The following is a 27638-nucleotide window of genomic DNA, read 5'->3' on the forward strand; positions in this document are numbered from 1 at the left end:
GTGGATTGTTCAGAAAGAAATGACCACAGCCATCGCTGTGGACTTCCTCTGTTACCTTTGATGCATTTCTGCTTGCTCTTTGTACTTCTGGAATAAGTCACTTTTCAGCTTTACAGAAGCATACGCTGGAAGATTGCAAGAGTCTCAGATACTGCCAGCCACATCAGGAGCTGTACAGGTGCCTATGACAAATAAAAGAGATTATTTATCTTGTGCCCAGAGGCCTCTGAAAGGGCTTGGAGCCAAACTGCAGTAAGAAAAGGACTGTTAGTTGCCAGGTGAAGCAGTCAGCAGCCTGAGCCAGGCTTCATCTTAGAACTCTTCTCAATTATCTGTGCACTCCCTAGGGCTCTGCTGAAGGTGGATTCCCATAGGACACCAGACCAGCTTACTATCACAGAGCAACAAGAGGTTTTTTTTCTCTCTGTGGCCAAGACAAACAACTGTGGGACTTGATGAAGGCAGTTAAATCATCTCTGTATCACAAGCACTGGGCTTCTGCTCCTACCTGTCCTTGCTTATACAACAAATGCCAGACACCTCCTTTCTTAACAAGTAGGAAAGGGAGGAAGAAATCTCAAGGAGATAGATGAAATCAGGTGGTTTGTGCTGTTATAATTTCAAGAGTGCCCAGGGAGAACAAGGCTATTTTGGCCATCAGATTAGCCAGTCTATTCCTAAACCACACTCCCTGGAGATAGGAGGAAGTAAAAGCAAAAGAGAAGTCCTAAGGCCGCAGTAGCCAATTGGAACAACAAAAACCTACCACAACACACACATGCACACAGCTAAAACTGTTTAACTTGCAGCCAAATCTGGGAAAACCAGAAGCTGAGCACCAAGGACAATTCTCAGAAGGATCCGTATGTCAGTAGGGGAATGATTTTCAGGAGTTAGCCTCCTTCCACCCAGAGCACACTCTGACAGCCCTTCTGCACACTGTCCAGCTCTCCAAGGTTATGGAGAGGAAGAGCATTGTGTCACCCATCTCTAGCATCCTCACCAATCAAGATTTGGCTGTAAGGTCCAGTTTGCTGAGTTTCTCGAATGCTTGCTTAAGGAGTGACCACCAACCAAAACCAAGAGCTATCTTCCGGTTTGGCAGCTACTGCTGGGCTTCCCAATCTCACTGCCTTACTCAAGCTCCCTCTCCTAAAGCCGAGCTTCCTTACTCCTGCCTGCTATGCACAACACCAGGGCAGGCTGCCTGGCAAGCTCCAGGTACCTTGCCTTCTCTCCTGTTTCCTGTTCTACAAGTGAAGCCTTATAGCAGGGAGAAAAAGGGGGATGTGACAATTTAACCATTATTGCAGAGTGCGCTCTTTAAACCAAAAAGATAGCAACATATCACCGTAGCTCACCAGAGAATAAGAATGGAAAGTATATGGCAGCACTACCGTGGAAACTAGCAGCAAACAGTCTGGCATCAAAAAATCCATGAGATTTACATCTTAGGCTAGAACTGACCGAACAGGAACATGCAGATCTAGCCTCCTTGGCTTGGAGCAACGCAGCTCCAGAGCTTGATAATCTATTCACATAGCAAGTGAATGAAGACATGCGTAGCCCAAACAGGACTGCAGAGCAGTTGCAAAGGGCCCAGAGCACAACTGACACCCTCCACAGTTGGCGCTGTTGATGTTCATGCAATACACTGAGCACTTTTGAGGCTTTTAACTCAGGGGGCCTGGTGTAAACAGCTTAGCTTGCTTTCCATTTTTCCTTTTCACCTTGGGATACCTCAAACTCAGTTTGGTAAACCACAAAGCTCTGAACAACCTCAGAATGACTCTTCATGTCAGTCATCTCCTGTTGCAATGGCCTGGGTATACAGCCATGCTTTTAGTACTATGCTGGCTACCCTAATTACCTCCATTCCAAATCTATAAGGTGAAACTGTCTCTGCGTAACAGCTTTCTTCTCTCACCAGAATGCCGGTAGAGCAGAGGGGTATACCTGACTCTCAGGCCATCTGTGCATGTGTCCATGGCATTGTAGGAAAGTCAGGGCAGCCTGCTGCCTCAACAGGAGAGGCACAGGGAGCAGACATGTACAATGACCCACTGGTTCTCAGTCATCTGGGACGAACGGGAGTTGGCCAGACTTTTATACAGAAAACGTTCAGAGAGTCTTTCTACATCAGAAAACCAAAACCCAGACCCCATGTACTAAGAGATTACAGGAAAGGCAACCATGAGACAGCAAAAACTAAAACCATAATTAGCTGTTATGATTACTGAGTAGTAACTATGTTGTGTGTGGTTACAGAGAAATAATCCATGTTTGGAATCACAAACTCTGGTTAGATGCTGCAGGCACATTTTTTCATAAACACTACAATGCTCCTTCTAAAGCCCATGCAGAATGTAGCAAAATCTGTCAGGGGCTTAACAGACACCGGTGGGCAGGAAGCATTTCCGAAAGCTCAGGCAACTTCACCTTATGTGCTCACGCAGAAGCTATGATCCTCTGCAAATCTAAGCATCACTGAGAAAACACACTGACAGTTTACACAGAGGGGTGTCAAGCAAGTTAGGTGACATCCCTTGATTGCAAAGGGGCACAGGATTAAGCCCAATGACTCACAATCCTCGAGTAAGAGTCAAGAATGATCCTGGACTGTGTTAGGTTAGATGGAGTCAGAGACAGAAATGAAATGAAGCATGTTAACAGAGGCTGCATTTTTCTTCTAAGTCAGATAAGAAAAGTGCTGAAGGGCTCTCAGCAGGGAAAGAATACAGTTGGCTTCTAAAAAGTTGTGAAATCTTTGCCTATTTCCAACCAGCTGCTGCAGTGATGGGAAAGGATGAGCAATTGTTCCTGGACTGGGAGAAAAAAAAAAATCAGCTTTCCCAAATCATTATGGAAAATAAACCCAACAGAAAGTCATATAAAAACCATGAGCTGCCCAACAAACCTCAAATGACATGGTAAACTTGATGAGAATCTAGTGGAAGAAGAAAGCCCTTTTTGCTACTTTCTAGCTGATGCCCAAACATCTAGTAAGAGTTCAATGGGAGTTACCCAAGTCATGATTACACCATTTTATCTGTGGCAAGTAAAACGAAGAAAAAAAACTTTTGTGAGGAAGGGCTCAGTAAATCTCTTGGTAGAGTTCCCCATTGAGACCACCAAATATAACCCCTGCAATCCCAGAAGGTCAAAGTCCACTAAGATGTCAAGCAAAGCCAACAAGTCACAGAAAGCAAAGAAAATGCTGAACAATTCAGGAGGATGGAGGTGCAGGAAAAGATTACAAAGGCTACAGGGTACCTCCGTAACATAAAAAAGACAAGGAAAAATTGAACTTGTCAACAGATACAATTCTGCATAAAAACTAAATTCTGTGCTACAAGTGTATGAGAAACTAGTTGGAGCAACGCAGCTCCAGAGCTTGATAGCAAGTGAATGAAGACATGCGTAACCCAACCAGGAGTGCAGGGCAGCTGTAAAGGGCCCGGAGCACAACTGACACCCTCCACAGCCAATCTATGACCAGGCCAAAATACTACTAGTGACCTTTTCGATGGAGCCTGTTCTATCAAAAGAAATCCACAGTTCAACAAAGCTACTTTTAAGTTCTTAAACAGCCTTTTAATGACTCTCTACTGCCTCTGAACTTGTTCTTTCACAGCTACTCAAAAGACATGTATCTAACTCACACAGTGTTCAGCTTTAAACAAACAGACAGATGAACACCGATAAAAAATTTAATTAGAATATTGATGCAAATCACTGGAGATGAGGGTTGTGCAACATGTCAGGGGCAACGAGCACACTGCTGTGGTAAACAATTTGTAACAGTAGTTAGGACAAGAGAAGAAATCAGAAGTGGGGCTGGGGTGGAGATTTTTACTATCCTCTAGAAAGACTCCCCACCCTACATGAATTATAATAAAATCCATTAATTACAAGGCAGTCATAACTCCCTTTTCCTTTTCTTAAGTAACATCTAAACATGCCAAACTCCTTACCGACAGTAGGAAAGCAAAGAGCTCTATGGTGAAATAGATCTCTAAATACTATAGCAATGCATATTTCAGAAACAAAGGCAGTTTTTCTCCACATTTTTTATAACTGCGGTATATTTTTCATCTTAGTATCTCAACAATACTGTCTTTATATTCCTCAAGTAATTTTTTTCAAAAGCAGCAAGTCAGTCCAATTCTGCCTCTCCTGATGTCACTTCCACTGGAGCAGAATCTGCTTGGGGAGGGCGGAAATCAACTTTCTCACAAAACACAAGTTTAGACACATGCTGACTTCAAGAAGCTGTGCTGTATGTTAAACATCTCATTTCTCCATCTCCCATTGGTGACTTTTAAAAACTGAATGCACTTATTCTCAAACCCAGCAAATTAAAATACCAGGAAGGAATAAAAAAAAAAGAAAAACCACACAACTCCTATCCAAAGCACAAGTACTTCAAATGGTACAAGCGTCAGAGCAAACCACCACTCTAAACCATTTCATTAAACATTTACAGAGCACTCATCTGCATATCTCAATCTCAAACAGAAGTTTGGAGTCAGATGTGCTTAGCTGGATTAGCGATCACTTTCTCTCTCACTCCACCAAATTAAAGACATGAAACAGAGATGAGAGGCTCAAAACACTGGCAAGTTTGGGACCAGAAATGACTCTTTGAAAGTCCTTTCTGAGCATGTTCTCCTAATTGGGAAATGCTATTAAAAAAACCAAAAAATCCACACACTAACTTGATAGGTTCCTCTCTGACAATATGCTACATGCCAGGAAAAAAAAAAAAAAAACAAAAACAAACAAAAAAACCAAAAACCAAAACCAACCTCATTCTCTTACAACATGTGCTTAACTAGGACCTAGTTCAAATAAATAGCTTTGCCCAGAGCTTTACACTGAGGCCATGACTATGCTGTGAGTTGTCAATACAGCTGTACCTTGCTTTATGCCAGCAAAGGGTTTGTAGGGTGAGTATAGCCTTTCCTGGTGAAAGTGTACTCTTGCTACAAGACCTTACTCCAGTCTTCCCAGGCAAAACCTGCACTGACAGATCTTTTTAACCAAGAGAATCCTACCAGCAGAAAGCACAAGGCAAAATAACATGCCGCCGTTGTAATGACCACCTTCATTCTTTAACCTATGTTTATTTGGCAGAGAAAAATATTGGTAGATCCTCTTCAAAGCTTTTATGCACTATCAGGGGTGTAAACACCTGACCCTACTATCACCACTGGAGCATCTAGCCCCTTTAAAACTGCTACCTCCTACTCACATTACCTGCTAGTGACAGCATCATCCTATCATCTCCAGCATCTAGATATGGACCTGATATGGGAGAGCATGACCAACTTCATTGTCACTGAAGGCTTACAGCAAGTCTCCTTAGCCCCATCAGCTGTCATCTACAAGGAGCAAAACACAGAATACTTCCCTTGGCAAGTAGTCCAGGGCATACAGATCTTCTACTCAGGCAGAGACAGAAGCAAGGGTATTAAAACCCCTCAAGGGACTTAGCCTTACATTTTCTTTCTCCCATTGTTGCTCCCTCAATTGCCTAGCAGGCAGGAGCCAGAACAGAGGTTTTGCTGTGTCACTGGCAAGGCAAGAACTCAGCACCAGCTGCTCTCTGAATGCTGAAACTTTGGCAATTGCTCAAGGTAACAGAGGTTAGTGGCATAGATCATTCTAGGTGTAGCAGTACCAGGATTACCTTAAACTGCACTCCGTCCCTGTTTCCTTCTGTGAGGTACAGGATGTAACAAGAAAGCTGGAAAGGAATTTTACAAGGGCACATACTGATAGGATGAGGGGTAATGTCTTTAAACAGAAAGAGGGTAGATTTCGATGAGATGTAAGGAAGAAGTTTTTCACTGTGAGGGTGGTGAGACACTGGCACAGGTTGCCCAGAGAAGCTGTGGCTGCCCCCTCCCTGGCAGTGTTCCAGGCCAGGTTGGACGGGGCTTTGAGCAACCTGGTCTGGTGGAAGGTGTCCCTGCCCATGGCAGGGGGGTTGGAACTAGATGATCCTTAAGGTCCCTTCCAACCCAAACCATTGTATGATTCTATGAGAATTTGATATATTGTAAGAACTCTTCAAGCATGTCTTTAAGTGGCACTTTCCACTTAGTTGTAGAGTTGTCTTCTACAGAAAAGCAGGTCAATTTTTATCCTTCTCTTCTTTAGCAACAACAAAAAAACCACACTGCTGTACAGACCTTTCAGCATTGTACTTCCAAACCTGGAAGTAAAATTCCATCAATTAATTTCCTTCTAACTTCTCTAAACCTACTTCGTCTAAGTCTCTGCTCGACTCATTCTCTTGGCGTGTTACGTGACATGTTCTGCTTTATTCAGGTCATTGCTCACTCCCACCCCTCGCTCAGTCATTTCAATAAGGAACACAGTATAGTCCAAAGCAATAGTTCAAGTCCAAAACAGATTTTGTTCTCATCTCCGATGTCCAAGGTCATGCAGGAAATGGACAATCCACTCCACACTCTGTCTCAACTTAGACCCCCTTTTCAGAGAGGTTTAAGTACTATTTGTCATGTACTGTCACATTAGCAGACGGCAGTCTTAGTAACTCCTCAATTTAGGTTTCAAAAAAACCTGATGCAGGTTTCAAAACCATTTTGCAAGCCTTCTCTCAGGAAGCTTACATTGGTTCCATAAAAGCATGTCACACCTGTAAAAGTGGTCTAAATCAGCACTAAGAACAGCTAGTCCCCAAGTTCCCAATCTGCCAGCTAACACAGGCCTCTCAAAAAAGCTAAGAACCTTCATTCTGGCCACTGAAGGACAAAAAAAATACCATGTTGTGGATGCGATTCTCCTCTCTCATCACTTGTGCAAAGCAGAAGCAAGTTGGTTAAATGCTGCTGTTTGGTGAAAAGAATTTCCACATCGCACACTGTTGCTGAAGCAGAAACAGTGTTTGTTTTACTGCTGACAGCATAACCCCGCTAGCCCCAACCGGTGTGTGCAAGTCACTCGAGTCTTATTTCCTAAGACTCTTGGTGGATTTTGCATGCTACAGAGATCTTAACGGATTCCATTTAGCAATAGCCTACTTCAAAGCTAGCCTACAAATACCTCAATCTCACCCTGGATTACAGCATAGCTATTTCCTGTAAAGACAGAAAGCCTCTCCATCTCTATTTATGATCTGTTTCTTGGTTTGATTTCTGTGAAACAATTTTGAAATGAAGTTTTAATAATGAACATAAGCCTAAGATTTAGTCCAGGGCATCTCATCCTCTCTCATATCCTGCCAGACGAATAAAACTGTAAAAGTCATATCAGTTAGAAGAGAATCAGCTCTACCATATGAGTATCTTCCTTTCCAACATCTGTCTGTTTCTCCATCTTGTGGGATCGAACAGGAGCACTTTTAGCAGGATTGTCCCCAGACTATTTGTCAGTCTCTGCAACATCAGTAAACAACTTGTCTCTCTAGGTCTACAGATCTTTAAATAGAAATCAATACACCAAATATCTGGCCTCACACAATTAAGGCTGTACCTTAGAGTACATGGGATTTGCTCAATACCATGGAGATAGTCTAGATTTACAGTGCATCAGGACAAAATCGGATTAATCACAAAATATTCTAAACCTAGCATTTTTCTTATGTTAGCTTATTTAACTTCAGCCTGAGCCAGACTCATTCTCTGATTTATCCTTAGCGATAGCCAATACTGCAGACTAAAGGCTTTATTTGCCTCTCCCCTGCACTCAGCTTTCTCTCACTCCAGTCTTCTTGTTAAATAGTTACCAGCCTTTCTATTACCCACCTTGCTTCTGCTGCACCAAAACTCTTCAACCACAAGTTATTCTTCAATGTATACATTCTCCACCTTCCCCTTTTTTGTGAGGGGGCAGATATTATCATCAACCACGTCTTGGCAGCAAATATCTCCTGGTCACTAGTTTCCTTAAGTAAGGGTTGACAGCACCTGACGGTTGTTATCTGAACCCCCTGCTTCCAGGGCTGACTACACGGCCTTTGCAAGCAGTTTCTCATCTTCCAGAGGTCTGAAATTTGCAGTCTGTCTCCACTGCTGCAGACAAAAGTTCGCAGAAATCATATTGGTAGAACTTTTAAGTGCAGTCCCCTTTTTCCATATCATTTGACAACTCCCATGCAAGTACTTCCACTTTTTACATTTCCCAGATGTCTATTTTTTGCAGTATCAAGCATCATTTACAGATACCACATCCTGGCTCCTGCTAGCGTTATATCTTATTCAGGTAAAAAGGTACACTCTACTCATTCATTATCTGTTTACAACTTACTTTTAATTTCAGATATATCTACACATTAATTATGTCCAGGCTCATAATGAACTTCCTTTCCCTTAATGTCTCCCTCAACTCCCTCTCTTTAAACAACAACTAAGAACTTCCTTCTAGCTCCTTCCATCCTCCCCAACCATTCATATAGCAGTTAAAAGGTTAAAAATACAGAACAAATCTTAAGGCACTCCTTGCTATCAGCAGTACAGGTGCTACCCATGAGTCACATTCAGAAAAGCAACCCATCCGAGACCATATACTGTCAGCAACAGTCACTAGAACCAGGAACTTGCAAATACTAACTCTTTTGTTATTATTTCAGACTAAAGCTACTTTTACAAACAGCCCACAGTCCCCTTAAAAAAAAAATCACAACTAAACAATGAAAAAAAACCTAAACCCAAACTATATAGAGTCATAACAGCCATTGTTCAACAATACTGGGATCTTGCAACTGTTAACATAGGTCAGAGGCAGCACTGAAAAACAGAGGTGGAAGTTACACCGGGGGACACACCAGCTCCCCAACTGTGTTCATGAAGCAGTCTGCAGGGCTGATGCCCAGAATCTAAAGCACAGTATTTTCATTTGTGTGCACACGCCGAGGAAGCTACACTGCAGCTGAGGTCTTCTGGTAAATAAGGAAGGCTGACTGCATTTTATAGAGTCCTAACGCATTATACAGTGTATGATACACAAAAACCACTGGCAACTCATCAAGTTAACGGGATTCACAACAACGGACTTCGAGAAACACAGCAGAATGGCAGGATGTTAGGAAAAACCTTGCTAGTAACATTAGCTGCTAGGCTTCCTCGCCTAGAAATCCATACACCAAGTTGGCCACAGGAGACAAAAATCAAAGAAATAATGCCTTTTCTATCTCAGATAAAAGGAGGGGGAAAAAAAAGAAAAAAAGACAGACACTTTGCATGGAGTAATGAGTGAAAAAAAAAATCAATTTACTTGTCTTGTTCAATGAACACAATGCTCCCTTAAAGAGAGACTATAAAGACTTTTAGTAAAACATACCAACAAACAAAAAAACCCAAAACTAACACCCTGAAATCAAAAAGAAGTGGAAATCAGTACTTACATTAATTAAGAGGCTGAGAACTGTAGTATCTACATCTAATTTCAAGACCTTAAGTATCTGCTAGTGAAAGACAAGATCATTCAATGGACATACACTATTCCAGCCAGCAGGAAACGTTGTAGGACAGATCTAACCCCCTGCAGAAATGTCTTCCAAGATGTAAAGCAATGACAGCTATCCAAGATGAGGATCAGTATGGTAACAGCCAGTAGTTTAGCCTAAGTATACAGGCTCAGGCCACAGGAGCTCAGGAGGTAAAGTGACAGACAGAGCAGTGCAGGTATCACCATCCAATGTATATGCTGTTTTAAATCAATGAAATGCAAAGAGTTCAGTCCATGGGTAGCAGTGGGACCGATGTCAAAAGAGAATCAGTTTATATTCCAGTGCTAGAGACAAGCAGAGTAGAACAGGCAAACAAAAAACCCTCAAAGACAGGGCAACAAATGCAGAGACAGAGAAAATTCCTGACAAAAAGTGACTAAAAGGAGGGTTCTGCAGAGGGACTCCAACAGATCCAGAGATCTTTAGTCCATGCTCCACAGCAAGCAGACAGAGAATTGCTACATTTTCAGCAATGCTTTCTGACCTACTGCCAGTATGTTTCCAGCTGGATTGTAAAGGCAGTCCCAGAAGCAATGCTAACAGCAGTATTTAAAGCCAAAAGTGCAACCAGATGCTGGAGATGTCCTCATCTGAGAGCAACAGGCAAGAGCAGACTTTCAATAAAACATAGAACTAAGATGCATTATCACTTTGAGTGTATCATGGGTGAACAACCTTGGGAGAAAAGGAAATTTTCAGAGAGACTTAGTGACTCATCTCTGGCATGGACAAATTCTATCAGCCTTACTGAATGCATAGACTAACTGTAAGTCATTAACAGGTATAATGAAAAGCCATTACTTACACGAGCCAAATAGCAACAAACGTGATCAGGATTCTAGCTGTGTCACACAAGTTTAAGTGTGCAATATAGCCATAAGATTTGGCAGACACAATTAGAAATAATTCCTAGAGTGTAGCATGCCACAGCCTCTGAGCATCAAAGATCAGTCCTGCCCATACTACAATACTGAACAGGATGGGAAGCTACAAGCAGCGGAACAATCACCCACTAGACCACAAGCGTCATGCTGCCCTCTGAGGAAGAGGCTCGTCTTGTGCACAAGCCTTGATTATGTTCAAAGGGGACAGAGAGTAAATCTCCGCAGGTAAGAGCCGAAACCAAGAAATCAATAGGTACTTCACAGCTAGATGTCTAAGAATAGTAGGGGTACATATTAGCTAGAAGAACCTGATTGTAAGTGCACGCACAATAGCACAAAGCACACTGAAAATAGAGACTGCCCAAGAAAAGGAGAGCTCCCAGCCTCAAGGAATCTCAGTTAACTCTCCAAGACCTAAAATGGCTCAATTCCACAAAATGGAGCTATATTCTTTTGCCACGACACACAGCAAGCCTACCACATTCAGAATGTTTAAAGCATGCTCCAGCAAGAACTGCAGTTAAAGCAGGCCATAAAAGCTACAGCATCCTAACAAGCTATCGTCAGACTGTGGCCACAGCACACTGCAACAGAAACCCCACTTGTACAAGCTTTTCAACTGACACGATGCCTATCCTTTAAACAATAATAAAGCAGAGACAGCAAAGAAACTGTTGACAAGGACAAGCACACAGAAAATAAATACCTACCCAACTATGCTGGATCATTGCAATAAACCCTCATGAAACAAGTGGCATTGCAGATCAGGAACGGATTCCTAAAAAGTAAAGTCCTGCTTTCTGTGACAGCAGATCTTCTTCTGAAGTGCAGCACAGAGAGGACACAGGCAGCTGATCCAGACCAGCAACAAAACAGTCAATGACCTGAGGCCACTGTACACAGCTGAGAGCGTCAGGGTAAAGGCCATGAGCTAGCCCCACAGACAGGACAAAGCCAAAGGTGCAGTGGAAACTTCTCAGAGCGCAACAGCTATTGTTTTAAGGAATTAGTGGAGGCAAATCTAAATGTAATTAGGAAAAAAAGAGCACAGTGTTAGCATACATCCACAGACAGTGCTGAAGCCAGAGCCCCAGCAATCAGGTGGACTAACACAAGATAATTGCTCAGAAAAGAGGACTAAAAAACCTCTGATAGTGAAATCAAACAGAGGCAGAAGCCACACCCTCAAGTAGGCTGCATACTAGTGAAATTTTGGCTTTAAAATGTCTGTTACAACTTGTACAAGATCATGTTTTTAGTAGTTATTAAAAGACAAATCACAACAACCTAGAAGGAAATTGGAGAGAAAAGCACAGAAAGCAGGACAGAAAAGTCTGGAGAAAGCACCGGAACGTACTCTGGATGAACTGCAGTGGCAACATCTTTGTAAATAACTCTCAAGAACCAACCGACTTTTTCTAAATTGGTCAGTACTATTAGCCAGCAAACACACACAGTGCAAACTGAACTACCTTGACATTCTGGAGATACATATTTGTAATGTACACCCTGCCTAAGACATTGGGAAGAGCAGCCAGCAAAAATCCAAGAAATGGGCAACAGCCTACATTCTAATTTAGCATGCCCTATATTCTTATTTACGCTATCGTATTATTTATAGCCATGGATTGAAACCTAAACCTAAGAACAAGAAGTAACCTACACACAACAGTTTAGACTTTTAGGCTCTGTGCATTACACTGATTTTACACCCATGCTGAATACTAGCCTAAAGTAAAATAAATCACTGTACCACTTACTCTCAATATGGAGTCCACACTTCTTGTCACTACTGGATTTCAATCAGAATTTCAGAGGAGCCATACCCAGTTCAGGCTTATATTTGGCACATAAAGTATTGTGCGTGACTTCAGTTAGAATTCATAATTGCTTTATCTTCCCAGCACACTGCCAGCATTAGTACTGCTCACTATCTGCATTCAGGCCTGATAGCTCAGCACTAGAAGACCGTTATCGCTCAGACACATCTGGATTAGTGTTATCCACTTGCTAATATTCACTCACAGAACAGAAACAGCTGGTGGCTGCACGAAAGACCTTCTGGTATCAAAATTTGCTCCCATTTGCTCAGCCTTTTCTAGTCTTCCACTTAATCCAGTGGGGGCTTGCTTTATTCCCCTCCTTCCAGATCAAGATTTATCTTTCAGTAGAGTATTTATTGATCAGTTTAATGTTTTTGCTCTGGCAAAGCGAGGAAGTGACCTTTTCCTTCTTTACCTTTTCCAAAGCCACTCACTGTTAAAACAGATGCTCTTTTCGCAGCCAGCTCAGGGAGAGAGAACTGAGGACACAAGGACCTCCCGTGGCAGGCTCTGCACATAGCTTCACCATTGCCCCTACCTACAGGGACTGCAGTACAGGTTTTAACATCAATTTTTATTTCAAGATTAAATTGGTAGTAAGTTTCCTTTCCTCTCAAATGATGACAGTTTTTGGTAGCCATGTTTTTCAGTGAACAAACTTCAACACAACTGATGTTGCACTGATGGCTTTTAATATCTTTTAAACCAAATAAATAATTTCTATCAGCCATGAATCTGAGCCAGTGACTCCTTTTTTCATGAGGACATCAAAACATCCCAGTCAAAAATCTAAAACCAGGGCTGCCTTCATTCTCAATTATTTAACAGAGCACTTCAGGCCTACAAAACAGCACATCAGAAGGCTGGGAGGATTAGTTAATATTGAAGACGTCGGGAGATATCAATATTTTAAAGATGAAAAGACTGAGGCAAAGAGCAATTTATTCACAGTCACACAGCAAGTCTAAATGGGAGCTGGGAAAACAGCCTTGGAGTCCCTACACCTAGATACGCTGAAACCTCTCAGCAATAGCAACTGCACACTCTTTTTTCCCAAAATATAACTTAATCATTACTACATACATACTTCCCTGGCCTATGTTTAACAGTTTAAAGTGAATTTCTCCTGTGTCGTTTTTATTTCACAAATAGATTCCTGGAGTCTTTAATTACTGGAAAAAGAACAGAATAATCTCAATACATCACATTTTACATACAATTCCATTATTATGAAGTCTGCTTAAATAAAAAGAAAATAGAAACAAGTACCTGGCAGAAAATTATAGAAAATCAAGTTCTACCTACAAAATCTATTGCTGTTCTAAGACGCATTTATATTAAAAGAACTCAAAATCCATGATACAGAAAACAACTACAAGGACTGAAAATAAAATAAGGCAATATTATGTCCTTTGCTCCCACATGTACTTGCATAGCAATTAAAACACTACCAATCAGTATTTTAATCTGTATCCTAACTGGAAAAAACTTAACAAAACCCACATACCGATTTCGTTCCCCAACTGTGATGACACTTGAACAAAACAAGCAAGCACTTCTAGCCAGTTCCATCAAAGCCTCTCTGACCCAAGGGAAGAGAGCACTCAAAGACTGAAAAAACCTCATCACCAAACAGTAGGTAGTTCAGAAACGTTCCATATCTCTAATAGGCAAAAAACCAACACAACAATCCCATTTTGTGGTAGCCTGGGAATAGATTTAGGCAAAGAAAAGAATACTGACAAATTTGAAAGTCTGAGGTACTGTTAGAGCTGCGAGGTTTAAGCGGACGCACAGGCAGAACAGTCTAAGGACATCTCTGCTTCTGTTTATGCTGCATCTGTCCTACGTACAAATAACTGCAGCTTCATGTACTTCAGCCCAGCTACTTCCAAAGCCCTGAGAATCGTGGGGGCAGGTGCTGGGGGGGGGTGTGTGTGTGTTTTGGGTTTGTTGTGGTTTTTCTCCACAGCAATTAAAAACGTTCTAATGACTGGTCGTGACTTAGCTCCTTCAAACTCAAACTTGGCAGTCAAGAGATTTTGTAAAGCTTTCTGGAATGGGATGCAGATAACCTGCCACAGAATTTGTGTGTGCTCTGTGATGGGTTTAAAAAGAAGTCTTTATTAGAACTCAGACTTGTTTACTCCTTGCAACGAGCACTGTCATTTCAATTCCTGTAATTAAATCCACAATTTTGACAGCTGAAACTGTAGGAATAATTGCACTGTTAATCAAAATAAGTTGTTACTGTTCAGACTGTTGCCAAGAATGTTTTAAAGGCTTCTACTATGTGTTTCAAGCAAATCTGAACGTTCCACCTCACTTCACTTCTGGAACAAAGATCTTAAAATCTTTCCTTTTACTAGGCAGTCTTGAAGTCCAAAATATTTTCTACGATACTATTACTACCTTCCACTATAAGATAAATATTATGCAAAACACTTCTACTGATCAGTAAGTTATACGAATGATACATTTTATATAATCCTGTGTCTCTATCCCATAAACTCATTTCCCACACATGAAAAAAGTCTGAAGCCAGTCACAGTGTTTCAGAAATCCTGGAGAACAGAGAATACATCATCTTAAATTTATCTATTGTACTAGTATTACATACCAGCAATCTACAACATTAGTTCTTTTACAAGACAAGGAAGCCAACACTATTAAGCACTGAAAAAGTCTTTCCAACCACTTTTATTTTTCAGTCAATGGTTAGAGAATGCCAGCACAATTCCAACCACATAGGAAGAAATTTCATCTCAAATTAGCGGGTATTACAGGCATCACAGTGGACAATAAAATGCTTTACGATAAAACTTTGCATTCAAAAGCTGACTGTGCAATCATTCAGAAAGGTTTAAAGCAGAACAAAGAAGCTCATAAAACACAGTACTTGAGATGTGTACCCTGTATAGTTTGTATTTTCTGCACCTGAAACAAAAGTGGCTCAGTTAATAAAACAAGATGCACTAGAACAGCAGCTACTCCACAAAGGTCTCCCCTTCTTACTACAAGATGATGAGAAAGGACAGCCTACTTCAAGTATTGCAGTACCTTGCGTAAGCTCCCAGAAGGCCCAGTTAAATGGAGAAGCTGGAACAAAAGCAGGAAGCCACCTCTGACATCCAAAATGTGATTAAGGAAAGGTTTAGAAACACGTCATTTACAGATGGAGGCCATTTGCAAAATTTTCTCCTTCCTTTTACCATACCCATCAAGCTAACATACTCCTCTACAGGAAAAGAGCACTTACCAACAATCAACAGCTCTGTTTCATTAAAAACGTAAAAAAAAATTGGAAAAAAACCCCCACCAACCATGCTAGAGAATGGAAAGCCTCTTAATATCCTAGTTTGCAGTGCACAAGGAAAACAGATCTAAAAACTGATTTGGCATCTACAGAATTTCAGCCATATTTGGATTTGTTTAAATTCGGTGTATTCTGTGAAGAACTTCATCTATCAAAATGGTCAGGCGACATTTTTTTTATACCTTACAATATAAAAGTCCAAGCTATACTAAAATTCCCTCACCAGCAAAAACTGTTTTTACTTTTTTCTTCCTCAGAATGAGACATTGATTACAAATCAATTCCACTAAAAAAAACACTCAAGAGAGATGAAAAAACACTACCTTCTTGAAAAGTTGAAATAGCTATTGGGCACAAAATAAATTAAAAAATACAGTAAAATACTCCAGTAGAACTTATTGGTCTGATTAGAAACAGGTGCAGTATTTGGGAACTCTGAGAATTCTAGTATCTTCAGAATTTGTGTGTGTTATTTAACATAATACTGAACAGACCTACTGATTTATTTAATCATTTCCCTTTCACAGTTTGTTTGTTCCTCACAATTACATCAACAGGATTGAGTCCTGCCTCTCCAGAGGCCTTCCATAAAAGCAGAAGCTGTATTTCAAACTTTGATCACACAGATGTTTGGACAGTCTGACTCTGCCTGCGCTTCAAAGAGGATTATAAGGTGCTCAAAAATTCTTTGACCTGCAAAAAGAAACAAATATTGTCAATGAAACTAAGTATTTATCAACAGAAACATACAGCAACTACATTTACCTCTCCATTGCTTTATGCTTTATTGCAACCTACAGAAACAGGAACTGGGAAAAATAATCTTAGGCTTGGCTATGCCATTTCTTGTCCATCAAGAACTTTTTCAGCCATGGTAACCTGTAATTTAGGAGGCACAGAGAGACATGCATTGGAATGATGCTCATTCCTCCCGTGGTCCTAAACCACGGCCCTACATCACAAATGAATTATCTTAAAAGCAGGTCTAAGCTAAATACGGGGAAGATAATGACCACCTTGAAAGATCTGTCATTTGGAAAACACCAAGTCACACCCACTACCAGAACACCATTCATATTAATGTCAATGAACAACCCAATGCATCTAATTAGTATGTTCCTTGGAATTTGAGGTTGGCAAATAAATAATAAAACAATACCTAGCAAAACCAAAGTACTTGAAAAAAATCTGATACTGTAGAACAATGCCATAAATAGTTCAGCTACTGTTGAACTTGATTTCCGATATTTCAAGAGTGGCAAAAATGGCTACAGCTACCAAAAAATTACTAGTTCTGGCCCGTAGAACTCCGAGTCACTTAAGACAACATCTTGAATTCTGGTCACTACCAAAGGCTGAAGGAAGACAATGTGCTGAGAACATGCTTCTTGCCACAGTACTTATGCATTTTTGGTGTGTTCCCTCCACTCCACCTCACCAAAACAAAAAGAATAATTACTCCCTCCCATAAAGCGTAGGGATAAGAAGAGGTGGCAGCAAGGGCCTGGCCACCTTTTTAAAAATATAACCCCCCAGAAGATACAAGACCCAAGGAACACAGAGCCTAGGCAAACAACTCTCTCTGTTTCAAGAGCATCCTGGCGACTATGCTGTGATATAGCCTGAACTGGCAGCATTTTCCTCTCTATCCACTCAAGCTAGCCTACTGCACAGAAAGGAATTGACAATTCACTAGAGAACATGGCGTTATTCTTTTGGCAGAGGCTCTCAAACACAGAGAGCATCTGCAAACGTTTTGTCCAAATTCTTGATGTGAAATGGAAACAGACCTTGGATTGCATTCTCTAACTGTGACCCTTCCCTTCCTAGTTCAGGGCTCAAGGAGGTAGAGAAGGGAACACATAACTGTGCCAATACCCTCACCTGAAAGGTATCACAAGAAAGCCACCCTCCACTTTAGAAAGCAGCAACAGTAATAGTGCATGATGAACCTTACCACAGTTTACACACTAGGCATAGCTTCAGGACAGGTCTCAAAGCGAGCATCACAACAGAGGTGAGAAGGAAGCATACAGGTTTTAGGTGCCCACTGGACGTAAATGTACACTAAAGGCCAACGCACCCAGCCTCATGAAGAGTGTAGTAGTTCTGGGACTCCACTTTGGAAATGCCAAAAAATAGCTCCAATACGGGCTTTTAGGCTGTTCCCAGATAACCTGACAGATACACAGGAGTAACTCCTCTGAAATCCCTACTCAGGTGCCTGAGCTCGGCCTTATCTCACATTGCAGATGGGAAGCATATTCACTCCACAGCTGCAATGTCCGGTCATTCCATCAATTAACAAGCTTTAAAAGAGCAAATACCATGAAGGCTGGTTTTAATCAGGTGAACAGTTCTACTTCTCAGTGGATAAACTGAGATCAAAGGACAAAGCTGCTTTTCTCACGAGGTAAACAATTTATTTCCAAAGAGCGGAAAAATGTGCACTTACCATTGCTAAGGTCTGTAACTCATTGCAACCACTCAAATAAAAGTCAGCTGAATCCCATCAAGATTCAAATACCAAACACCTGAGCAGTTAAAATGCTGATGGTTTGGCCTAGCTTTAAAATATTATTACACCTTTTTGTGCTAAGGATTATATCTTCTTAATGCAAACAGAAACCTCTGCTTGAATTCTTATATCAAATAGACATTTTTTCCACGCCTTCCAATAAAACTAAAACATACTTTTGATTTATATTCTGTGTTACTTCCTAAACAAAGTAGAAAGCTACATTTGAAAAGTATTCCCTGAAGTTTCAGACCACTGCTTTTGAGATGGATTTTGAATAACACTAATAAATACAAGTGAAGGGAAAAACTTAAATGATAGTGCCAATTCAATAAACAAGACTAAAAGTAAGGAGTATTGCAGCAGGCTGTAAGACTGTTTGTTGTATGAACGTAACTCCATGACTTAAATATTTTAGAACAACGATTATACAGTGAAGTATATTTTTACAGCAATTTTTAGAGCAAAGGATCCCTATTTGCATTAGCTATACTGCCCTTTGTTGTGACACGCTAACCAGAGAAGAGGATAGACCATGCTCTCTTTTGTTCAGTTAGAAATATCTGCAAAACCTAAAATAGTCTGCCATTGGCTCACTGCTTTGGATCAAAATTAGGCTGCAGGTTCAGTAAAATCATCCTTCAATTTTCCATTGTAATTGTTATGTACTGTATTTTCACAGTACCTGGCACCAAAGTTCTTTTACTGACTAGCACTGGAGGTTAGACATTTTCACACCTAATAAAAGGAAGACTTTACCCCTGACAGCCAACTCCGACCTGTGTAGCCTTCTTCCTCTCTCTCTCAACAGCTACCCTCATCCTCTTCCACCCCCATTCACAGTTCTTAGCACCATGTTAGATCCTGGACAATGTTAGAAGCAGGACATGGCAAGTAACAGGTCTTTCAAACATTTGAGGGTTATTTAAATTAGAAATTATATTTGCAAACAAAGCTAATAGTGAAAGTCTGCTCAAATAAGCCTGAATATTTCCTCCTCTTTTTTTTTTTTTTTTAATTTATGGAAAATTTGTGTAGGAAATAAAATGAAGAACCACAAGTTCTAAGTCTTGTCTGACTTCAAAGAATGCTACACTTTAAGATGCAAGAAGTATGCTGAAGTCATTCTGATACGCTGGCAATTAACCTAAATCATCAGTTTGCTCTGCTTCTGAAAATTTACCTTTTCAGTCATGTGATCATATCTGTCCTTTTTGCCTTTGAAGTCTTCATTAACATCTAACGTTAAAATAGGTATTCCCTGTAGATATTCAAAATCCGTTCTGTATTGGGATAAAAACAAAGGAAACATTACTAGCTGAAAAAAAGTACATATCATTCAAGTCCCTGTCAGCATTTTCATTGTTAAGAATACCATGAAAAAAACTGCATATCTAAATTACAGTCATGAATTCTGAAAATAAAGGAGCCTGAATTTGCAGTGTGGTTCCTAGGATATATTACTGATTCTTGAACATTCTGTTTCACCAGAACCTAATGTTAAATTCAACTGTGTATTAAAATTAGCTCAGCTGAATCCTCTGCTGTTCAGAGCTCTATGTGAAGAGAACACAAGGCACATTGCATGTCCTAGCAAAAATTAACATGCTGTAAAGCCAGTACTACTAAGGAAGAATAGATACAAATATTCCTTGAGTTTAACTTTACATATCACAGGAAAAGCTGAAGTTTCACTGGTGGAAAAAGCACTATGGAACATCCTTACAGAGATTTACCCATCTTTAAGTAACCATTAAACAAGCCCTACCGCAGTGTCCTGTGCTGAAGCCAACTTTCGTGTTTGTAGTGAAGCTTCTCCAGATATTCAATGGGAATTTCTTGCTCTTCATCTCTTCCACGCAAGTAAATCCTATTTAAACATTTCTGAAGGCAAAAGATATTGAAAAAAAGAGAATTGGTTGTTTTTGCAGACCTATAGAGAAAATCTAGTTTGCTTTAGTGTTTTTTGCCAACCCTTCCTACTGTGCTCAATATGCCACTCTTTGCCAAAGGTGAATATTCAATTTGCTATCTTACAAGTGCAGAAACACTATGCCATGTTCAACTGACAGAGCCCGTGGACTACACACAAAATCAAAGGAGTCAAGGGATCACACCATTTCTCCACCACAAGGAAAGGTCTCAACTAAGCTCTTTATTAAAAGAAAGGGTACCAGTGTATTGCATGAAAAGAGCACAGAAATACCCATTTGACATTATAGACAAGCATTTCAAAATCTCATCATGTATTTCTGGCTCTTAGGAACCTAGTAAATAATTTGTTCCTGTCCTGAACACATCCAAAGCTTCAAAAACAAACCAATCAAAACTGTTTAAAACTGTTGTACTTTGTAATTTAAATATATGTTCTTGACCTAAAGAGTTAAAAGAAAAGCCCTCCATGGTGAGCCTAGTAAAAAAGGCTTCAGAGAAACTCTAGCATGTTACAATATGCAGTTGTTTACAAGAGTAACAAAGTTGAAAGCATGAAAGCTGGAAGCAGGGAAGTATGGAAGTGACCTGTAAGTTAATTACGGCAATTAGAGCTTTTCTAAATTCTTATGTTTTTCTCTTGTTGATGTTTCATACTCAAATGATATATTCATTATGTTGTTCTCTCCTTTTAAAAAATATCAGATGCCCCAAGATCAAAGCATTGTCATAAAGCCTCACTCACAGTAGGTGCATTCATCTGGCTTAGCTCCATCGCTCCAGGTGCAAGGGCTTCACACACCCACCCCCCAAATCAGCTGTGACATTAACTATAAATTGTTGTAAGTATCACAGCAATGGTCCTATAACTATTTTGTACTTTCCCTTTTTTTTGTTTTTAGTTCCACCATTTTTTTCTGGTTTGTTCTTGTCATATATTCTGTTTTTGTAGTTAGAAAATCATTATCATCACATTTTATTTAAAAATAAACAGGCTACATTTGAAAGAACATTCTTTCTTTAAGTATTTCCAGACTGTATTAGTCATAACTCAAGTATTATAGTCTTCAGGGGAATACTACAATCTGAACTGAACTCTAATTCTTAGGACTCTTACAGTGAGAGGTAAGGGTAGCTCAAGACTTTGAGAAGAGTACATTTCAAGGAGAGTTTCTCAACTGTTTCCTTGTCCAAGACATTCAAAGCAATCCCTAAAACAAAGATAGGGTGATATGTAATGTGACCTTACTGGAGTTGAATGCAAGCATATTATTCTTTTATCATTAAAAAGGTCTAGAATCACCTACATTTTTTACGTTTAGTTAAGCCCTACATTTACACCTACTTACATGTAGTTAATCCTACAGTTTTTTATGAAAAAAAAATACTATGGAAGCATAGACAAAGATCAAATTTTACAGGCGAGGCATAGAACATGTACTCTCATCCTCTGTGCATTCATAAATTTTTATTCCCCACCTCAGGAGTCGCTCTGAGATAAATGATCCCATCCAGTGCCAGGCTTTGACCAAACTGCTTATTCATCCAGTCATGCCAGTCTTGGTAAATAGTCCATTCCGTTTCATTCATGCAATCAGACTCATATAAATTAGCTGCAAAGATATATCTGTGAACACAAAAGAGTTACATAAACAAAGATTAGCCTGAACACAGTCATTACTTTGTTTGCATGAAGTACTGCACAGTAACTAGAAAAGAAGCTGAGCATAGCAGTTCTGTAACTTCTTTGATGTGTGCTTGGACTGGAAATAAACAGCTAGTATCCCCATCCTGTAACTACATCCACTACCATTGCCCATAGCAGTGTCCACAAAAGCAGTAACATTTGAAGCTCAGGTATCTGTTCAGGAATAATCTAGAGACCACCACTGGTTTGTACACTGTGGTCATTTATTTACAATACGTTAGAACACAGTGAACGCCTAAGGACTGTATGATGGGATTTAGTTATTAAATCTAACCTTCCGAATTCAGAAACAGAGAGCAATATGAAATAACCAGGCCTGTCTTAAGAAGAGTAAAAGAAAACAAGACTAAATGACAAAGAAAAAAATTGCCCTTGACTCTTCTTGATGCTTACTCCCCTCTTTTCTTTGAAGGGAAACATGCATGCACAAATCATAAAAAAACTACCCACATACCTAATCAAGGTTATGCAACAAAACTATAAACGCTCAAACTAGTAATTTTACTTCACTGTCAACACCAATGAAAGAGATAACAAACCACTTGAGGTTATTGTGATTCACCAGTATCAAAATTGCAACGAAAGGAGGTACAAAACTCAGGCACGCTCTGCTTTTTATTTATTTCTGCATTTTACTTAGGAGAATTTTGATCTCCATTCTAAGGAGCTCAGTCCAACATACCTGTCACTGTAGACAGATCGCTCAAAGAAGACGACAGGATTCTCTGCCTCTCTGAGCTTGTCATCAAGGGATCTGAGCTGAGCCCGGATCCTGCTGAGACATGCGTATGTCTGGAAAGTGAAAGACCACCTCTCTGGTTTGTCATACATCATCCGAAGCACATTTCCGCCACTCTTCTGTGACTCAGTCAGCTCCTGGTTTTAAACAAATACAGTGACCCTTGAAGTTGAAAGGTGGATGATTAAGGGAAAACAGAATCACTCTACTACATTAAAGCTGTTCAGACTTTATTTCAGGTTTACAATTGCATCATTTACCTCTCAACCCTATTTGTAAGACAAGGCATAAATGCCAGTAATGTTATTTCTCCTTTGGCACTGAGCTGAATAAGTAGCTCTCTGCAACCTACAATGCCAAAATGCTCAAGTACCAAAACACTTCGATCACCATTTACAAGCTTTAATACAAGAACTTCATCCTATCAGTACAAGAAGTCAACAACATTGTAGAAAAATCCATGCTCCTGTTACTCTGTCAAGTATGAGTTTAAAGTTGAGCTTGTTTTGTTTTGCCATCTGTTAATTACAGTTCATATGGTAACAGCTCCTGATGCAGCATCTTATGCTCATCTTACCTGGGAGGCTCAGAACAGACTCCAGGCCAAAGGTCTCCCTCGGCCTGCAAGCATAGCTCAAACACCATGAGACAGCCACTAAAGCTCATGGAAACTGAAAGCTGTGTGCCTCACTAACTAAAAAACACCCTACCAAAGATGGCTGCTTCTGTCTGAATCCGTTTGCTACACCAACACCAAAACCAAATATTGACATATTTTCAAAAATCTAGAGGTAGAAGTCATTGCCTAGGTGATAGCAATTAAGATTCTGGAATTCCAGATTTCATCCTCATCTCTAATTCCTTGCAACCATACCTACATGCCCAGCACCACGCTCTGACACCGTGGCCAACTGGCACACAAGCAGTACCCACAGCACTGTACTTTCTAAGCCTCCAAAAGGCGGTAGCTACATGCAGTGCACTTCCAGCAGTCCCCAGGCTACCCTAGTGCTCAAACTGTGCCTGGGAACTGCCTGGAAGAGCCCTAGCTGGCATGGGGTAGAAGTCTGCTAGGGACAGGGGACACAGCCTGGTCCCACTATCCAGGATATGCCCCGCTACTCTGTAGTCAAGTAGAGAAGATGCGGCTACAGTGACCTTTCACAAGTCAGAAGACCCTTATTTATCAGTTTCACCAGTAAGAAACAGAAGATAGAACTATCCTCTGGAAAAGATTCCAATATCCTTGAAAAACAGTATACGAAAAAGGGCAGCACTAAGCTATCTGAAGTGTTTCAGGTGCAGCTTTCTTAAGATCTAACAATTACAAAAGCAGTAATACACACCTCTCTCTGTGAACACACACACACATAAAAAAACTTCCCAATTTTACTTTTTTTTCCTGGTACCGTGGGACAATGAAAGTACCAGCTTTATTAAAAATGGAAAAGTGAACCTCTACTTTTTGATATTAAACTACATTAAAAAGCAATAATCAAGATCCTGAATGCTGATAACTTTCCTCAGAAAAGGGAAGGAAAAGGGTAAAAAATAGGCAAAGGCCTATTGTTTAGGCTGTACAATATTCTTACTAGAAACAAAACTGGTATGCAGCACTGTGCTGCGTCATAGCAGCTGCTGCTCTTACTGCAGGAATTAGCCAACAGAAGGGACAAAGTTACAAGCTATTGACAATGCACACAAGACTAAGAGATACCTACAGACACATGACAAACAGATTAACACACAGAGTACAGGCTTGTCTTTAGAAACCTTTTTTTGAAGTGTTTTCTGACTAATTTTAGAGGTCATATATAACTTCATATTTCTGCAAACCAGCCAAAACAAAAGGAGAAAAGAGCAAATTATTAAGCCCAACTTCAGGGATGATTATGATGGATTTGAAATTTTACGTTAAGCTTACTCGACCTGAGTGGGATGGCATTAACTTTCTCCCCACAGTGACGTATTTTGTGTTTGTGGATGAAACAGCATTAACACCACTGTTTTGGCTATTGCTGGACAGCACTTGCACAGCATCAAGGCTTTCTGCCTTTCCCTGTCTGCCCCCCAGCAAGGGGGCTGGGGTGGGTAAGAAGCTGGGAGGGATGCGGGCAGGACAGCTGACCCCAACTGCCCAAAGGAATATTCCACACTGCAGAACGTCATGCTCAGCAATTCAGCTCAGGTTCTGGAAGAAGGAGGGGAGGTCTTTGTCTTCTAGAGTAGCTGTTGCTCAGAGACTGGCTGGGCATTGGTCTCCTTCTAGGAGGAGGTAAGCAATTGCCTTTGCATCACCCCTTTCTTATCCTCTTCCCTTTGCTTATTAAACTGTTTATATCAACCCATAAATTGTCTTGCTTTTTTTCTTCCTCTTTTTCTCCGCTCTGCTGTGGGGAGGTGAGCTGGTGTTTGTGTGGGTCTTTACCTGCTGGCTAGGGTCAACCCACCACACTAAATTTTAAAAAAATCTTTAACCTGAAGTTCAAGTCTATTAAACTCATTTGTTAGCTCAGTTCTTAACAGAAAGGACTTTAGTCTGGTTTTGTATTTGGATTTACTTTGGTATCATGAAGAAAGAAAGAAAAAAAAGAGCTGTCTAACTCTGAAAAAAATGTAGCTCAGGAAGTCAGAAGCAACACATTATAAGTTTACATATTTATTTAACCAAAACATGTTGGTTTTTTTGCCAGATCTGAAAAAGAAAAACCCTCTACAGTTCATCAAAGCCTGTCTACACAGCAATGACTTTGGCCACTAGGTAACAGCTGGTTTGCCAACAGAATTACAGGTAGCTGACAGAAAAAACAACACGATAAACAATTGAGCAGTAGTTCATCATTTCCTAGACATTTTAGAGGACACCTTCCAGGACAACCCTCTGCTCTCACCTGGTTAATTCACAGTTGCTACAAGTAACTTCTGTCTAACTTTTTTCCATCCCTTTCTTTTATACGTAAAATAGAAAAACATTTGACTTGTTTTTTGTTCTTTTTTTTTGTTGTTGTTGGTTGTTTGTTGGGTTTTGGTTGCTTTTTTTTTTAAAAAAAGTTTTATCTTCATTTCTTTTACCATACCTCACAATCCTCTTCAGACTTTTGCTGAACATTGCACCATCTAGCTACAGGCTCAGGAACAACTTCCCATTCCTCATCAGCTTGTTTGAGAATATTCACAAATGTTGATTTCCCTGCAGCTGTAGAAAAAGCATTCAGGAAGAGTGGCAGTCAAAAAACACTGATAGTGTCATTACTTAACTACTATACAACTCTGTTTTGAAGTCCCATAAATGAGTCTCCCACACGCATGTACTTGTTCATGACAAACATGAATTAGAGACCTATCATGTACCACATATCATCAATTAATTAAGCAATAGGGTTTTTCTTTTTTATTTTGTACCACACAGCACCAATAGCTAATTTAGCAAAAATCACAAGTCTCAGCCCAGAGTAGTTATCTAAGTTCTAGGAAGTTACCTTTGCAATTAGAACACTAAATCCTTATTTTTTAGAGATACTTAGTGGTCCACTCTCAGGCATGAAGTTGCAGTCTTCCTAAGCTATTTTAGGAACAACAACAAAAAAGCAAGCAACTCTGAAAAATGGGAAGGAAAAGTGCTGGTTTCTCAAATGAAGATACAAAGTACTTCATACAGCAATCATTAATCTGAAAATTGAAAAAAAAAGTTCAAGAAATTTTAAACAGAAATACCTAAACCTAAGAAAAGCCAATCAGTTGGTTATCAACCACCAAAGTATGTACCAGTAAACAAACTGACACCCTGGCAATTCCTATCCTCGATTTTTTGCCTCTTGCAAAAAAAAAAAAAAAAAGTAAGAGTATCTCATTATGAACAGCCCACAACTTTTCCTGCTCTTTATAACAGTTAAACAGGCTTCTCTTGTTAATTAGCATGGGTATTAAACATTACAAGTTTGACCTGACAGTCTGCACTTACACAGGTGTTTTACACTACAATCAGGAAAGGCATGGGAGAAAACTTATCCAAGACTTCAACGCATCTTTCAAAAGGTGAATAAATTAAAAAATGGAACAGAAAGTTACACACACACACACACACACACACCCAAATCTCGTCATTTTTATGGCATTAATTCCTACGGTGGCAGCATAAAGTTTTGGAAGTTATTAATTGGGTGTCTCTAACCCCCGCCGAAGCCCCCAAGCCCCGCTAGAGGCCAGGCCGCCCCTCCTGCCCCCCTCAGCCTCCCCCCGGCCCGGCGACCGGCGGCGACTCACCGATGTTGCCCTCGACAGCGATCTTTTTGATCCTGCCCTCCAGCCGCCCGCGCTTGGGCGGAGTCGCCATGGCGGTCAAGAGGCCGGCGGAGCGGGGAGGCCGCCGCTGCCCGCGCAATGGAGATAACGGCGATAACGGCCGCTGCGCTCGCGCCCGGCCCGCACCCGCGTTCGAATTTGGCGCGCGGCGGGCGTGACAGCGCGGGCCCTGACGTCACGATACGGGTGGCGGCGAGGGCGGAAAGGGAAAGGCAAGGCCCGGCCGCGGGAAGCCAGCGCGGAGGGCGCGCGGCGGGCAGGCGGCAGGGCGGGCGGTCGAGCTCGGTGCTGCGGATTCAGGCAGAGCTGCGGCAGGAGAGCGCATCGATGGGCGGGCGCCACCCCTGCCACGAGTTGCTCGGTCCTCGGTCCGGCGCCTAGTCCCGGGCGAAGGGAGGGAGGGAGGGAGGGAGGGAGGGAGGGAAGCAGGCTCGCCTTCCCCGCCTCCTGGGCAGCGCTCCCCCACGGCCACAGGCAGAGTATCCTTATACAGGGAAACGCAGGGCTACTCGCCTGCCCTCAGAGAAGGTCAAAGGCCACATCGCGGTGACCAAAAGGCCCTCACAAGCAACCATTTCCCTCAGAAAAACTTCCAGAAATATCTTACAGGCAGGTTGGTGCCACTAGTTTAGCGGGTTATTGCTGAAAACCCCAGAACGTCCTGCCAGCCACCAAACCCATATTTGACAATGTGTTTCCCAGAGTACCATCACAGTGTTCAAACGTTTTGGTTCTTGAGTGACCAAGTTAAACAGGGAAAAAAATCCTCAAATCTATGCAACAGGCACAGGCAGCAAGGCAGACAACCAGCACATGCTCTCATGCAAAACTGCGTATGATGGCTGCAGGCTGTGAACGCACTCTGAGACAAGACTCCCTTTGCACTACCCCTCAACCACGAGATTTGTGGGGACTAAATTAACAGCAAGATTTTTAAA

At 41.0% G+C, this 27638-nt stretch overlaps 2 protein-coding genes across 2 annotated transcripts in view; both read right to left on the minus strand.

Moving 5' to 3' along the window:
• The window catches only part of SLC4A4 (solute carrier family 4 member 4), a 235811-nt gene extending 221865 nt beyond the window's left edge, over positions 1–13946 (minus strand). The window contains exon 1 of the mRNA XM_074823379.1: positions 13929–13946. The gene's annotated coding sequence lies outside the window, so the exon portion shown is untranslated. The remainder of the gene's footprint in view (positions 1–13928) is intronic.
• Positions 13947–14867: 921 nt separating this feature from the next.
• On the minus strand, positions 14868–26934 carry DCK (deoxycytidine kinase). The gene is made up of 7 exons (XM_074823384.1): positions 26662–26934; positions 25476–25594; positions 22342–22535; positions 21431–21578; positions 19788–19903; positions 19203–19302; positions 14868–16194 (listed from the first exon to the last, which is right to left on the minus strand). The coding sequence occupies exons 1-7, from the start codon at positions 26729–26731 to the stop codon at positions 16168–16170; spliced, it is 774 nt and encodes a 257-aa protein (XP_074679485.1). The 5' UTR covers positions 26732–26934; the 3' UTR covers positions 14868–16167.
• Positions 26935–27638: the final 704 nt, after the last annotated feature.

The sequence above is a fragment of the Strix aluco genome, chromosome 4 (genome assembly GCF_031877795.1).
Source record: "Strix aluco isolate bStrAlu1 chromosome 4, bStrAlu1.hap1, whole genome shotgun sequence".
Lineage (NCBI taxonomy): Eukaryota > Metazoa > Chordata > Aves > Strigiformes > Strigidae > Strix > Strix aluco.

Bases quoted from the DNA above. Each gene is read 5' to 3' on its own strand.
- DCK (XM_074823384.1), bottom strand. From the start codon at position 26,731: ATGGCGACTCCGCCCAAGCGCGGGCGGCTGGAGGGCAGGATCAAAAAG. The intron at 21,579-22,341 runs GTATGTTGGACT...TTGTGTTCACAG, and splicing joins CGATCTGTCTACAGTGACAG to ATATATCTTTGCAGCTAATT. The intron at 19,303-19,787 runs GTAGGGCTTGTT...ATCCCAATACAG, and splicing joins CTTCAGCACAGGACACTGCG to AACGGATTTTGAATATCTAC.